General features: G+C 58.8%; 2 protein-coding genes across 3 annotated transcripts in view; one reads left to right on the top strand and one right to left on the bottom strand.

Moving 5' to 3' along the window:
* Nucleotides 1-4,934, top strand: part of DNAH1 (dynein axonemal heavy chain 1) — a 74,730-nt gene extending 69,796 nt beyond the window's left edge. The window contains exons 68-77 of the mRNA XM_065935348.1: nucleotides 209-367; nucleotides 454-585; nucleotides 921-1,091; nucleotides 1,184-1,363; nucleotides 1,798-1,974; nucleotides 2,598-2,768; nucleotides 2,925-3,055; nucleotides 3,415-3,766; nucleotides 4,031-4,265; nucleotides 4,813-4,934. Of these exons, the coding sequence (XP_065791420.1) occupies nucleotides 209-367; nucleotides 454-585; nucleotides 921-1,091; nucleotides 1,184-1,363; nucleotides 1,798-1,974; nucleotides 2,598-2,768; nucleotides 2,925-3,055; nucleotides 3,415-3,766; nucleotides 4,031-4,265; nucleotides 4,813-4,934 (1,830 nt within the window). The remainder of the gene's footprint in view (nucleotides 1-208; nucleotides 368-453; nucleotides 586-920; nucleotides 1,092-1,183; nucleotides 1,364-1,797; nucleotides 1,975-2,597; nucleotides 2,769-2,924; nucleotides 3,056-3,414; nucleotides 3,767-4,030; nucleotides 4,266-4,812) is intronic.
* Nucleotides 4,935-5,533: 599 nt separating this feature from the next.
* BAP1 (BRCA1 associated protein 1) lies at nucleotides 5,534-14,034 on the bottom strand. Of its 2 annotated transcripts, XM_065933559.1 has the most exons (17): nucleotides 13,911-14,034; nucleotides 13,782-13,811; nucleotides 13,617-13,671; nucleotides 12,510-12,642; nucleotides 12,011-12,130; nucleotides 11,634-11,695; nucleotides 11,406-11,548; nucleotides 11,116-11,194; nucleotides 10,540-10,663; nucleotides 10,095-10,242; nucleotides 9,443-9,627; nucleotides 8,851-8,984; nucleotides 7,865-8,343; nucleotides 7,593-7,753; nucleotides 7,248-7,340; nucleotides 7,042-7,114; nucleotides 5,534-6,859 (listed from the first exon to the last, which is right to left on the bottom strand). In XM_065933559.1, the coding sequence occupies exons 1-17, from the start codon at nucleotides 13,945-13,947 to the stop codon at nucleotides 6,726-6,728; spliced, it is 2,190 nt and encodes a 729-aa protein (XP_065789631.1). In that variant the 5' UTR covers nucleotides 13,948-14,034; the 3' UTR covers nucleotides 5,534-6,725. The 2 variants fall into 2 exon arrangements, with proteins under 2 accessions (XP_065789631.1, XP_065789632.1); XM_065933560.1 differs by lacking the exons at nucleotides 13,617-13,671; nucleotides 13,782-13,811; nucleotides 13,911-14,034 and adding an exon at nucleotides 12,762-12,902.
* Between the last annotated feature and the right edge of the window lie 165 nt (nucleotides 14,035-14,199).

Here is a 14,199-nt window from a genome sequence, read left to right as displayed (position 1 = left end):
AGGGTCCTGGCTGCACCTGCATGGACCCCTCTGTAGCCTCAGTCGGGCCAGGGTCCTTAGCCACCACATGAAGCTCTGGGAGGTTCCAAGTCCTCTCAGGAAGCCCCTTGGGGACTACTCTGGGGGCCCCAGGAGCCTCCTCTCTTGCCCTGGTGGCCTGCCTCTGAGGAGAAGCTCTCGGTGACCCCAGCATCTCTCTGCCCTGCAGACAGCCAACCTGTCACTGGTGTTCAAAGACTCCAACTCCACCACTCCCCTCATCTTCGTGCTGTCACCAGGCACCGACCCCGCCGCTGACCTCTACAAATTTGCCGAAGAAATGAAGTTCTCCAAGAAGCTCTCTGCCATCTCCCTGGGCCAGGGGCAGGTCAGGGCAGGCGGGTGGTGGAGGAGGAGGGAGCTGGTGGGCTGGGCCAGCCGGTCCCCCATCACTCAGCGCTCCTGTCCCCACAGGGCCCTCGGGCGGAAGCCATGATGCGCAGCTCCATAGAGAGGGGCAAGTGGGTCTTCTTCCAGAACTGCCACCTGGCACCGAGCTGGATGCCGGTGCTGGAGCGCCTCATCGAGCACATCAACCCTGACAAGGTACACCAAGGGGGCACCAGCACCTTCATCCTGGACGTATGACGCTCAGCGAGCTCACCCCACAGTGGGCACCCAGCAAGTGACACATGTAATATCCATCAACTAGATTCTTCTTCCCAGCGTTCCCTCAAGTTACTGCCCCCAGTGACTTGCCCAAGGCAACCCACCACGGAGGTGACCCTAGGACTTGCCGAAGCCCCTGTTCTTAACCAGTGGTCTGTCCCAGGGGTAGAGTCAGGCTGAGGGTGGCCCAGGATCCTTGGGTAGGGGAGAGTCTGGTGTTGGGGTGGCCACCAGACGTGGGTCTCAGTGCTCACGTGGAGCGTGGCCGCCAGGTGCACCGGGACTTCCGCCTGTGGCTCACCAGCCTGCCTAGCAACAAGTTCCCAGTGTCCATCCTTCAGAACGGCTCCAAAATGACCATTGAGCCACCGCGCGGGGTCAAGGCCAACCTGCTCAAGTCCTACAGCGGCCTCAGCGACGAGTTCCTCAACTCCTGTCAGAAGGTGAGACTCACTTGGCACAGGTCCGCCCCCGCAGCCCACCCCATTTTCATCCCCACCCTTCATGCCCCCCCTCCCTTCCCCACCTCCGGCAGGTGATGGAGTTCAAGTGCCTGCTGCTGTCTCTGTGTTTGTTCCATGGGAATGCCCTGGAGCGGCGTAAGTTTGGGCCTCTGGGCTTCAACATCCCCTACGAGTTCACAGACGGGGACCTGCGCATCTGCATCAGCCAGCTCAAGATGTTCCTGGACGAGTATGACCACATCCCCTACAAGGTGGGCTGGGCACGGGCTGGGGGCGGGGAGTTAGGTGCCTGGGGGCCTGACCCACCCACCCCACTGTTCAGTTGCTCAGTCTTGTCTGACTCTTTGCGACCCCTTGGGCCACAACACGCCAGGCCTCCCTGTCCTTCACCATCTCCCAGAGCTTGCTCAAACTCATGTCCATTGAGTCAGTGATGCCAACCAACCATCTTATCCTCTGTCGTCCACTTCCCCTGCCCTCAATCCTTCCCAGCATCAGGGTCTTTTCTAATGAGTCAGCTCTTCTCATCAGGTGACCAAAGTACTAGAGCTTCAACTTCAGCATCAGTCCTTCCAGTGAATATTCAGGACTGATTTCCTTTAGGATTGACTGGTTTGATCCCTTTGCAGCCCAAGGGACTCTCAAGGGTCTTCTCCAAAACCACAGCTCAAAACCCACCCCGTAGGTCCTCAAGTACACGGCAGGGGAGATCAACTACGGGGGCCGCGTCACCGATGACTGGGACCGCCGCTGCGTCATGAACATCCTAGAGGACTTCTACAGCCCCGCTGTGCTCTTCCCGGAGCATAGCTACAGCGCCTCGGGCGTTTACCACCAGATCCAGCCCACCTACGACCTCAACGTGAGCACACACCAGGGCCGTGCCCGAGGCGGCCGGCCGGGTGGGGGTCCTGTGGTGCCATGGACATCTGGGTGCTGGGAGACGTGGCCCCTACCAGCCAGCCACTCTTTTTCATTGATTGATCCATCCCACAAGGATAGTCCTGGAGCTTGGGTTCTGTGGGGAGAGGCCCAGTCCTGCCTCTCAGCCCCTGCCTGAGGGTAATTACTCTTCGAGGCAGAGGGGTGGCTCCTCTGAGGCTGCCAGGCATGGCAGTGAAGGTCACCAGTCCAGACCACACAGTCAGGGAGGGCTCCTGAGGATATGATGCTTCAGCTCAGATGTGTGCAGGGCAGGCAGGGTCTATGTAGAGAACCCCAGCATGTGGGCCAGAAGCATAAAGGGCCTGCAGAGGAGGGGCTGTGAGAGGGTTGAGCCGCTGAATGAAGAAGCAGGGAGTGAGACATCAGGGAGAAGTGGGCTGGAAGGGAGCAGAGCCCATGGAGTCCCGAGGGTAAGAGGGAGATACATAAAGGTTGCAACCAGAGGTGACGAGTACGGGGTGTGGTTGCTTGAAGGGCCATCCTGCAGGCTTGAGGTAGAGCAGGGGAGGGGCTTCAGTCGCAGCCCTCCTCTCCCTGCAGGGCTACCTCTCCTACATCAAGAGCCTTCCACTCAACGACATGCCGGAGATCTTTGGCCTGCATGACAATGCCAATATCACCTTCGCCCAGAATGAGACCTACACTCTGCTTGGCACCATCGTCCAACTACAACCCAAATCCTCCTCTGCAGGTGGCCAGAGCCGGGAGGAGGTCAGTGGCAGCAGAGAAGGGGCCCACCCAATGCAGGGCCAGTCTCCTGTCTACCATCCTGCCTGCTTTGCTGAATGAGGGAGCTCCGTGCCTGTAGATCCTACACGAGCTAATAGGGGCCACCCCTGACCCATTTGTGTCCCTTTGCCCCCACAGATAGTGGAGGACGTGGCCCAAAACATTCTCATCAAGGTGCCCGAACCTGTCAACTTGCAGTGGGTCATGACCAAGTACCCTGTGCTGTATGAAGAGTCAATGAACACGGTGCTAGCACAGGAGGTCATTCGGTAATCCCCTGCTAGCCACAGCTCTGAGTCAGTGGGCCCCTGGGCTGCAGAGAAATGACAGCAAAGGCTACCATGGGCCAGGAGCCATGCGAGGTGCTGTAAACTCAGCCTGTAACTCAGCCATGTTATTCCCATTTCACAGATGAGTAAACCAAGGCCCCAGCAGGTTAAGGGGTCTAAGGTCATATATTTACTAACAGCCAGGGCTGGGATGGGTACACAGGCCACCCAACCTGGCTCTATGCTCTTAGCTCCTGTGTTCTGTCATTGTTTCTCTGTCTATGGCCTAGAATTGGGGAGTGCGGATATGGCCACACAGTCCCAGACCACTGCCTTCCTCCTTGCCACTGGCTCTGTAGGTACAATCGGCTGCTGCAAGTGATCACACAGTCGCTGAGAGACCTGCTCAAGGCCCTCAAGGGGCTGGTGGTGATGTCTTCGCAGCTGGAGCTGATGGCTGCCAGCCTGTACAACAACTCTGTGCCCGAACTCTGGAAGGCCAAGGCCTACCCATCGCTTAAGCCACTGTCCTCATGGGTCATGGACCTGCTGCAGCGCCTGGACTTCCTACAGACCTGGATATCTGAGGGCATCCCAGCTGTCTTCTGGATCAGTGGCTTCTTCTTCCCCCAGGCCTTCCTGACAGGCACTCTGCAGAACTATGCCCGCAAGTCTGTCATCTCCATCGACACCATCTCCTTCGATTTCAAGGTCTGGATTCAGCCAGGGTCAGGTCAGGTGACAGGCTAGGGGGTGTGGCCCAGGTGGGAGGGGCACGAGGCCACAGCTGGCTGGCAGGATCAGGGAACTGCTGAGCCGGGGTCAGGGGTCAGGAGGAGCCAGGTGAGACTGTAGGCCCCGGGGAAATCCCTGGGGGTGGGGCGCAGGCTATACGCTGCCAGCTAGAATAGCGATGCTGGGGCAGGCAGAGATTCTGCGGTTTATATGTGAGAGGCATCTGTGTGCCCACACCAGGTGATGCCCCAGTCAGTGTCAGAGCTCAAGACCAGGCCCAAGGAGGGGTGCTTCATCCACGGACTGTTCCTGGAAGGTGCCCGATGGGACCCTTCAGCCTTCCAGCTGGCCGAGTCTCGGCCCAAGGAGCTGTACACAGAGATGGCCGTTATCTGGCTCCTGCCCACGCCCAACCGCAAGGTCCAAGACCAGGACTTCTACCTGTGCCCCATCTACAAGACCCTGACCCGTGCTGGTACGGACCCAGGGCCGGGGAGCCCACACCACACGGAGGGCCATAGGTGGGGCCCAGGGTTGGGCCAGTTAGGCTGACCCAGGTTAGCTGAACGAGATGACCAGCAGAGGTCAGTCAGCACTCCTGAGGCCCAGACGGAGCTGGTCTGGCAGCAGGCAGGGTGGTGCCCAGGGGTTGGGCTGAGTCTGTGGGGAGTGGCCCCTGAGCCCACCCCTCATCTCCCTCAGCAGACCCATGTTGGATCCTGGGAACCCCAGCCTGCCAATGGAGGTTCCCAGGAGCCAACAGGCCCAGACAGGATAGGTGGGCCTGGGCTGGGTCCAGCAGGGAATGAGCAGGGGTGTGAACTGTCCCATTCCAGTCCTTAACAGGTGCAGTAACCCAGGGCAGGCCTGAGCCTGGGCCACACTGGCCAGATAGGCTTCCTCTTGGGTCAGGTCCCTTCCTTGTCCCACGCTCAGTCGCCAAGGGACCACCTTCCTTTATACCCTGTTCCTGCCCCAGTTGAGGCAGACAACTTAACCTCCTCCCCTCTCGCCTGCTCCAGGAACACTGTCGACCACCGGCCACTCCACAAACTACGTCATTGCCGTGGAAATCCCCACTGACCAGCCCCAGCGACACTGGATAAAGCGTGGTGTGGCCCTAATCTGTGCCCTGGACTACTAGACCCAGGCAGAAGGGCTGGGGCCATTAAAGTTGCATTTCCTGAGCGGTCCCGCTGAGCCTTAGCTCCTTACACCAGGCCTCTTCTGTGGGACCCACGGCCAGGGAAGGTGGGGGTGAGAGGCTGCAGTGGCCTTGAGAGAGAATGTGCTTAGCAGGGGGAAGTGTGGCAGAGCTGGTAATTTTGACCTGCAACAAGGGAAGAGAGGTGAGCCTTGAGAGGTCCCAGGACCCTCCAGGGACAGTGTGCCAGGCAGGACTAGAGGCACAGCTACCACCTCCACTGAGTCCTGGTACCTCTCAGGTTACAAAGCCGTCAGCTCCAGTAAAGCCGCAGCCCTCTCCTCCCATAGTACACCTTGCACACCACTCCTCGGGGTCCACAGCCACCCCCCACCCGCCAACCCAGTTCAGGCTGTAAACCCCAGACCTAGGGTCCCAAGCACCTCTGCCCTAGAAGGCAGAATGCCTGAGAATGCACTCCCCTCCCATCTCTGGTCACACACAGGGCCCAACCCAGGTCTGGCTAGGTCCTCATTCCCACCATGGCCTAGCCTCCAAACCTCAGGCCAGCAAGCACAGGTGGGCTCATTTTTAAGGAGAGTTTTATTCATTCATTCATCCAGTATTTACAGGGGCCAGAGGGGTCGGGCTATGCTTAGCACAGAGGGGCAGCTGCCATATCTGCAGCTGCCCCCTCACCCCGGTCACTATGTACACATAAGGGGCCGGCTTGGATCGCCTCAGAGCCACCTGCCAGAGGCCATGGGGCTCCGTCTGGGGGCCTGAGCTCCAGAGGCAGTGCTGGACCCATTAGCCCTTGGCCGTCAGGCCCTCTGGGAACATGGGGTTCCAACTGGTTGACTTGGTCCTGCTGTCCCCCACCCTGAGTGCCCTGCAGAAGCTGAGAAAGCTGGCATGGCAGGGAGAGCTGAGTGGTGCCAGCTTTTGCAAGCAGCCCTGTCTCTGCTGTCTCTAAGAGGAGGGAGACATGGTAATACTGAGGCCTGGGCAGAGGCTCCTCTGAGCCCAGGAGCCCAAGGCAGGCCCCTTGCCAGGGCCACAACACTGAAGACGAAGAAACCAGGGCCCTGCCACAGAGAGCAGTCTCGACAAGGCTGGCTGGAGCCAGGCCAACAAGCTCAACACGCCTCTCTGCTCAGGCCACGGGACCCTGGCAGGCTGCTCATTCCACCCCTGCTGGGACAGCCCACTCCCAGCCTAGTCCAGCAGCCAGGGCCCTGAGTTTGGAGCTCTCCCAGGAGGAATGAAGAGCAGACCTGGCTTCCTCAACAGCAGGAACAACTGGGGGCTGGAGCAGCAGGGCCCACTGCTCCAGTGGCCCCCGACTGTGACCCTGCAGGAGTGACTCCAGCCCTCCAAGGATGACCGTGTTAGGAGAGAACTCAGAGTCAGGAAGCTGACTATGTCAACACAGTGGTGGCAAGATAGGTCAGAGCCCAGAAAAATAGACGTCTCTGTAGGTAAAATATATATTCTGCTGCCCAGGCAGAAAGGCCAGGTCCTGCCGCTCCACAGCCGGCTGTGGAGGAAGCTGCAGCACCTCACTGGGCCCCAGCTCTAGCTGCTGCCTCCGGAGCACGACGGGTCTCTGCCAGGCCTCTGCCAGGCCCAGGGACACAAGGCCGAGGATCCCAGCTTGGCTCCCATTCCCAGGGTCTGGGCTCTCCGACTGGAACTATCCGGTAATACTGGGAAGAGGGGGACAGGGCAGGGGAGGGCCCTGGTGAGGGCCATGCGGCAAGAGTGAACACAGGGTCCGGCCAGCGGTCCTCACTGGCGTTTGGCCTTATAGGGCCGGGAGCGTTTCCGCCGGTCCGGCTTCCGCTGCTTGTGGAGCCGGCCAATGCTGACCCCCTGGCGCCGCCGCACCGAGATGTTCTGCTCTACCAGGTTGGCCAGCATGCCTGCGGAGAGACGCAGGCCCTTGAGCGGGTGGCTGGATGCCTGGGAGCCGCTACTCAACTGGCTGCGGCCTCAGGTCGGGGGCTGAGGCTTTCCCTGCCCTCCCCAAGACCACGGTCAGCTCAAGCGCCCCCAGAGGCCAGAGGAAAGGGGCCTGAGGGCCAGGGTGCTGAGCCTGGCTCACCTTCCTGAGCCAGCATGGAGATGAAGGTGCAGATGAACTCATCGTAGTTGTGGGTCCTTCTCTGGTCGTCAATCTGTGGAAGAGAAGGATCAGGACCTGAGGACTCTGCAGCCATCTCTGCAGAGCAGCCACCAGCTGACCCTAGCAGGTCGTGCCTCTGGGAAGACAGGTGGGCAGCAGACCAGGCCGCTGGAGAGAGGGCCCACCTTGAACTTCTTCCTCTTCTCCACTTCTTCCTTGAGACAGGCCTCATAGTTTGCAATCTCAGCCTCCACACACTTCAGCAGCGCCAGCAGCTCCTGCCAAAACGCAGCAATTGCACCCATGAAGGGGGGCTGGCCAGCCCCAAGGCCCGACTACCAGGAGACAGCAAGAGGCCCTGGAGCCTATCAAGGCCCCCGCCACTACCCCACCCAGACAGGCTTCCTGGCACCCAGCTTTGGGCACCACCCTCCACACCATAATTCCCACTAGGAACTCAGCACCTGGACGGCAGTGCCCCGGGCCCAGCCTTTGTCAGGATTAGGAAAGGAAGCCGCAGAAGGGCTCACCTTGGGTGAATACTTCTCCCCATTCAAGGGCTCGCTAGGCCTGACCAGCCCAGGCTTCTCTCTGCTGTCCACAGCCTCCACCACCTCCTTCTCCTCTGGGCTGCCAGACCCCTGGCTGCCTTGGCTCGGTCTGATGGAAGGGGAGGAACCCTTACCACTCTCTGGGAAGAGAAGGCAAGAGAAGACCCATCAGGGTAAAGGATGCATGGTGGTCACTTGGCCACCTCCCTCTCCAAAATGCCAAGAGGCCAGGGAGCCGGCCCAAGGCTCACCTGTCAGTGCCAGGGGACTCAGCACACCATCCTCAGCCAGGTGCAGCAGGCCCGTGCTGATGACAGGACCCAGGTCGCGAACAGCACGGTTGTAGCGTATGCAGTCAACACGCAGCAGGCTGTCGTCCTCTCCAAAAAGCACCTTGGAGATGTGGGAGGTGACGGGACTAGAGGGCCGTGTGGGGTTGGCTGAGCGGATGGGCGAGCGCAGTGGCGAATTGAAAGCGCTGCCGATCTCAGAGGCCGTGTCCGTGCTCTCATTGCTGGGGGTGGGCGAGGGCTGCGAGTGCGTGGGTACTGCCACAGCCGGACTCCCGGCCCCGCTGCTCGTCTTGATGGACAGAGGAATCGAGAGGTCCTTCTGGGACTCTTTGAGCTTCTCGGCCAAGACGTTGATGGTGTTGGGCTGTAGCACTGACAGCTGCCCATCCCCAGAGCTGCTCAATGGCCCTGGTTTCCCTGGCCCCTTTCGCTTATACCTGCGGGGCCCAAGGAGAGGTGAGCCCAAGGAACAGGCCAGGAGACCACATCCAGCAGTGCCCAGGATGACCTGAACATTTAGCCTCAGGAAATGACCCTGCAGCTCCAGCAGCCTGACCTGGCCACGCCCAGCCTAGCACCCTGGGCTCTGATAGCTGCAGCCAGCTGTCGTCTGAGAACACCTCCTCTATTCCAGCTGCCTCACTTCTGGCTTTGGTCAATGCTGTGTCCTCCAGCAAAGATACCCCACCCCATCCTTCAAGGCCTGGACAAAAGGCCACCTCCAAATAGGCCATGTCTCGATGTCTGCTTAAATGTGCACGGCCCTGCCCCAAGCCCTCCGAAAACTTCTGGGACTCTGGAGTCGGCCCCTTCACGTCTGCCTCCCCTGGGCCCTGCACTCAGCAGGCGTCCAGCATCATCTGGTGAAGGGCATTCTCTGTGCTGGGAGAGTCAAGATAGGATCCGCAGCACCCAACCTCCAGCCTTACAGAGCTGGGGCTTACCTGATGGCGGAGTTGGTGTTCTGCACGTCGTCCTCCTCGTCATCCTCATAGTCGTCCTCATCGTCTGAGTACTGTTGGGGTGGGCGGACTGGAACTCTGCTGCGGCCCACACCTGCTGCCAGGTCTTCCTCCTCCTGGAGCAGAAACCCAGGGCAGCCATGAGCCAGGGGCCAGCCAGCCCTGGCCAGACACAGCACCTCCACCAGAAAGCCAACATGGTTCTCCAGGCTGAGTCCACTGAACACCTCCAGGTGCTCCAGAGCACTCCCTACCCCCTGCCTACACAGAGCTTCTAAGAGAAAGACAGTGCCCTGAAACATCTCCATTTATTTTGCCAGTAGAACCCAACCCACAGAGTTGAACCCAACCCCATGCCCTAAACATTTAGCCCCACAGTTGTGAGACTAAGTTTAAAGTCAGAGGAGCTCTCTCTGCCTCCCTAAACCCCTGCAGTTCTGGGCACTTCTGAGTATCAGCCAGAGAACCCTGGTCACCTAGGCTGGGACAGAGAGCTAACATGCATGAAACCACCTGAGCAAGGTACCTGTTGTAGGCTCTCCAGAGAATCCAGGTGGGAATCCTCCCCACTTACCTGCATGGGGGACTTGGCATAGTTGTGATTGTCCAGAAAGGCTGGTAGCCGCTGGACAATAGGAGTGGGGTTGGGGGGAACCCCATTGATGTTGCTCCCTGGAGCCTTCACCACCAGCTTGGGTTTGCTAGGAGGGCTGTGGGTCGGGGCTTGTGGGCACGAACCAGCCACCTCCTCCACACCATCTGAGAGAAGGAGGACACGGACAGGACTTTCAGCCAGACCCTCAAGAAAAGTTGTCCTCAGGCCTGGACTCCCCTCCCCTTCCCAGAGAAGAACAGAAGAGAGAGCTGAGGGATTCAGCATGAACAAGCACTAAATCACACAGCCACAGTGAGACAGGAAAAGAGTGAGATTTTAAAAAAGGAGAAGGCGAAAAAAAAAAGGTCCAGAGAAAAGCAGAAAGGGCATATACTTGAGAGAGAAGGCTTGAGGGCCTGTGGTCATGGCAGCCCTTTACAGGTGCCTTTCTTTAGGAAGGGACAGTTCTTCCACGTTCCAAGGGGAGGGGAGAGGGCTGCAGGCTTCTGACCGCCCACAGGAGCCCTGAACCACTGCCCAAGTGCCTCCACAGAAAAAGACCTGCTCTGCTTGGGCCTCCAACAACGTCAGCTGTGAGGGGGCAGCTCTGAGGCCTGAGAGGCTCCAGTACCTGTGTGGCTGCTCTCAGAGGCCACTGGAGTCCTGCTTGTTTCTAGCGCCAGAGGGGACTTGCTGCTGGCAGGTTTGGACTCTTCAGGCAGCTGTGACTCTTGAGACTTGTGGGTCTGAATCAGCTCTGGCTGTGTTACCCTGATCAGCTGAAATCAAAATCCAAGGTGCAAAGGAGTGAAGGCAGACCTGGCTTCCACCTCAGACGGCTAAGGGCCTAGGCTCGACACACTCAAAAGGGAAACAAGTCAGCCAAACCTCCTTTCAGAGGTTATCCTCCCCCTGCCCCTCACCAAGCCCCACCGTGGGAGTCAAGGAAAGGAATGGTTAATTGGAAGCCCAGACCCACAATAGAGAATAACTAGGGAATCAAGAGACAGAGGCCCCCGTGGAGGGAAGGAGTGGGTGGCTGGGCCAGTCACGGCCTGGGTAGGAGGGGTCCCCACCTGCTGCAGGGCCTCCAGTACGGTCTGACGATTCACCTTCAACACGTGTAGCCTGGCCTCATACTTGATCCTGCGGTCGGGCACCACCGCCATCAGGTTGAAGCGGATGTCATGGTAGGGCTCCCTGCAGTCACAGCCGCAGCCGTGAGAGCAGCTCTCACCCTGGCCCCGCCATCAGGAGGCGGCAGATACGCTGGCAGGGCTCCCTGAAGTCACACCTGCAGCCACAGGTACAGGCCCCACCCCCACAGGTGGGCAGCAGCTGGCCATGCACACCGGGCACCTCAGCTGGTGCCTTCCAGCAAGCTGTGTGAGGAGCCTGTCAGAAGTGTGAGCCAGCACGCCTGGGCTCCACCACGGCCTGCCCCTCCCCAGTCTATCCTGCAGCAGACCACACGTAGCCTGGATGGGAAATAGGGCAAGGAGCTGAGAGCCCAAGATCTAATCCTGCTTTTGCCAGATTCATCATGTGGCCACGCACAAGTCATCTGGTCTCTCTCCGCCTTGGTCCCCTCTTCCGTGTCCCTCCCGATGGGGGCACAGCTCCAGAGGACAGGGCAGGCACAGAGTCCTTACCCTGCAGTGGCGAGGCCAATGCGCTCCATGATGACCCGCCGGGCTTTGTCCGTCCACTCCTCGTCCTCCCCCCAGGGCCCTGGGAAAACCAAGACGAGGAGTCAGCAGGTGGGGAACCCTAAACTCGGGCAGGCCAGGAGTGGAAGGAGGAGGGACAGCAGTTGAGCCAGAGGGGGCCAGCTGGACAATGCAGTGCAATGTGCCATCCAGCCAGAGCCTTAAGTCCTCAAGACCCACCCCGAGGACCCCGAGCCCCAGCCCCCTAGGAGGTCAGGAGAGAAACCCCCTACCATGGTCAATGGGGTAGACCTTCAGCCCATCCAGCTCAAAAAGCCGGCCTGTGATAGGCACATAGCTGACAAAGTGGAAGGCTTCCATGGTCCGCACAGCACTAAGGCCATTCTGCTTCTCGGGGAGGTGGCGTGGCTCAGGCCTGGGGAAGGACACAGTCAGCGCCCAGAATGGGACAACCCCATTCCTTGTCCCCACCCCCATCAGTTCCCACAGCTCCCACACACCTGGCATGGCTATTATGTGCCTTGGCCAACTCCGGAGCATTGCCAATCGCATATCCTTTGCTCTAGAGGAAGAAAAATAAGGCCGCATCAGAGCAACTTCTCAGGTGGGCCTCAGGTGGGAAATAGAGCTCAGGAGAGCAGGCCTGGAAGCCTTCCAGGAACTGGAACAAGCACAGGTGGACCCTCCTGAAGGCCTGGTGGGGGCAGAAGAGCGCTCTGCAGCCCCCAAAAGATAGGCTCTACTGGCCCTGCATGGTAATCAGTGGACACTGGAGAACAACGTGGCCTGGTAAAGTCCTAATAAGGCATCACTTAAGGAATGTTCTTTTCTCCAGGTCTGTCTCCTTTTCTGACAAGTGGAGGACACCGTGGCCTACCTCAGGGCTGAAGCCTTTGGTGAAGTCCTTCATGCGACTCAGGGTGGGCCCCAGGTCCACATTGCTGCAGTTCAGGAGCACGCTCAGCAGGGCATGGGTGGCACAAGAGTTGGGGATCAGCTGTGAAATAAAGAACAGTCACCCACTGACAGCATCCCCCATCCCAAGCCCATACTCATCAGGAAAGGGGTCCCAGGGAGGACAGTCCTATCTGGACAATCCTCACCAGCTCTCCTCATCTTTACCCAACATCTGTTCATTCAACTAAGTACCCATCAGCTGTCTGGGGACATGGAAAATGGACTCAGGCATCACCCTGCTTTAAAGAGACTTCCTGTTTTTAACGAAGAAGGGCTCAGTTCCTTCTGCCTCGGGACTTCTGTAACCACCACCTGCGGTATCTGCCTATCTCCTCCTCTTGCCTTCCCCCGCTTCCACTTTCCAAGAGAAGAAAATGGCAGCATCCCACCCTCCAGAAAGAACACAGAGCCCAGCAGACCTGGTGGGCAAAGAACATGTTATTCACAATATCATCATCAATCACAGATGTATCATCCACCAAGGTAGAGACCTTGCGACGGGATCGGCGCTCTTCGATCCATTTGAACAGGAAGATAAATCCATACACGGGGCTGGGGAAAGGAAGGGACAGAACTCGACCAGTCAAGTAGCGGAAGGCAATCTGCATCCCCTTTCCCCTCCTCTATTCCTGTGCGCTGTTACCACTCAGGTGCCCTTCTTGTGATCCCACCTCTCCCGTGGCTTCTTCCTAAGACTGCCCAAAGTGGTCCTGAGCCCTCACACCCCAGGAGCCTGCTGCAGGCAGAGTCAAGCATCAGCCTCTGGCTGTGGTGCTCCAGAAGTCCACTCAGCATCCTTTTGCAGTCTAGGGTTCTGGGATAAGAAATGAAAAGCTAGAACCAATGGCCCAGGACCAGGCAGGAACAGAAGGTAAGGCAAGAACAATATGATGTGGAATTTAAACACTAATTCAAACTTGTGAAACCCAGGGCGTGGGCCCCAGTGCAGTCAGGCACGTAAATGAACACCCATATCAGTCCCTTCTGTCCTGGGAAACAAAAGCAGACTTCTCTGTTCAGTTACCGTAGCAGCTCCTCCACACTTCTCTTCTGTAGGACCACCAAGACAAGATCCTGAGCTTGGTCACCCAAGAGAGGCCTTGTCAGATGCCACACCCACCAATCAATAGGACACCCTTGTGCAGGAATTAAAACCACTGGCACATGGGCACCTTAAAGCAGTCATTAGTAAATTACAGCTGCACAAAAGACTCTGTGTGACCTGAGTCAAGAGAAGGGGGTTTCCAGCTGGAAGGCAAGAAAAAGCAGCTGAATTTATCCCAAGAGATGATTAGAATTTGGAGGGAAGGAGGTACCACATAAAGAGTGGTGTGGAGGGAAAACTGGGAGAAAGGAAAACACAGTACCAGCTTCATTAGTAGAGCATCTAAGCAGGAGGGATTCTTCCTGATAGGAAATTTTACAATTTGGGGCTTCTGAAACTACCTCCCTTGAGGAGCACTCTCTCCCAGGCCCCTCCCTAGCCCTCGAGGTGTAAAGGGTGGCCCTGACGCCAAGTCACTCACCCCTGGCATTTGCTCTGAAGGTCATAGATCTCCTCCACCTGCACCCCTTTGACACCTGCCATCAAGGAAGGAAAAGAAGTCGGGAAGGGCAGCCCCTGGCTGTGGAGTGATGACCCAGGAGTGGGCCCCCAGAGCCCGGGTCCGGTGGTCAGGAGAGGCTCTTACCGAAATCTTCCACGAGGAGGGTGAAGAGGCCTGGGGGGGGACGACAAGAGGAGCGAGTGGTGATCAGAAACGCGCGTCTCGGACCCACCCGGCCTCCCCAACTCCCGGCCTGCCCGATCCCCTTCTCACCAGGGTCGCTCTCCAGCTCCAGCCAGCCCTTATTCATCTTCCCGCGGGGCGGGCCCTCAGCGCCATGTCCAGGCCCGCCCGACCCACCCTCCGCCTCCCTGCCGGGAGCCCCCTCCGCCCCGGGGGCCCCTAGCCCCACACACAGACAACGGGCCCCGTCGCGTCACCCGCCCGCGCCGGCGGCACTTCGTCACTTCGGCGCGACGGCCTACGCCCCGCCTCCGGGCTCCTCTTCCGTAATTTGGACTCCAGACGCCGGCGCGCTCGCGCGAGAGGGCGTAGCAAGAGG

This window comes from Muntiacus reevesi, chromosome 4 (assembly GCF_963930625.1).
Source record: "Muntiacus reevesi chromosome 4, mMunRee1.1, whole genome shotgun sequence".
NCBI lineage: Eukaryota > Metazoa > Chordata > Mammalia > Artiodactyla > Cervidae > Muntiacus > Muntiacus reevesi.
The sequence above is the reverse complement of the archived record's forward strand: the minus strand, read 5'-3'. Positions and strand labels throughout refer to the sequence as shown.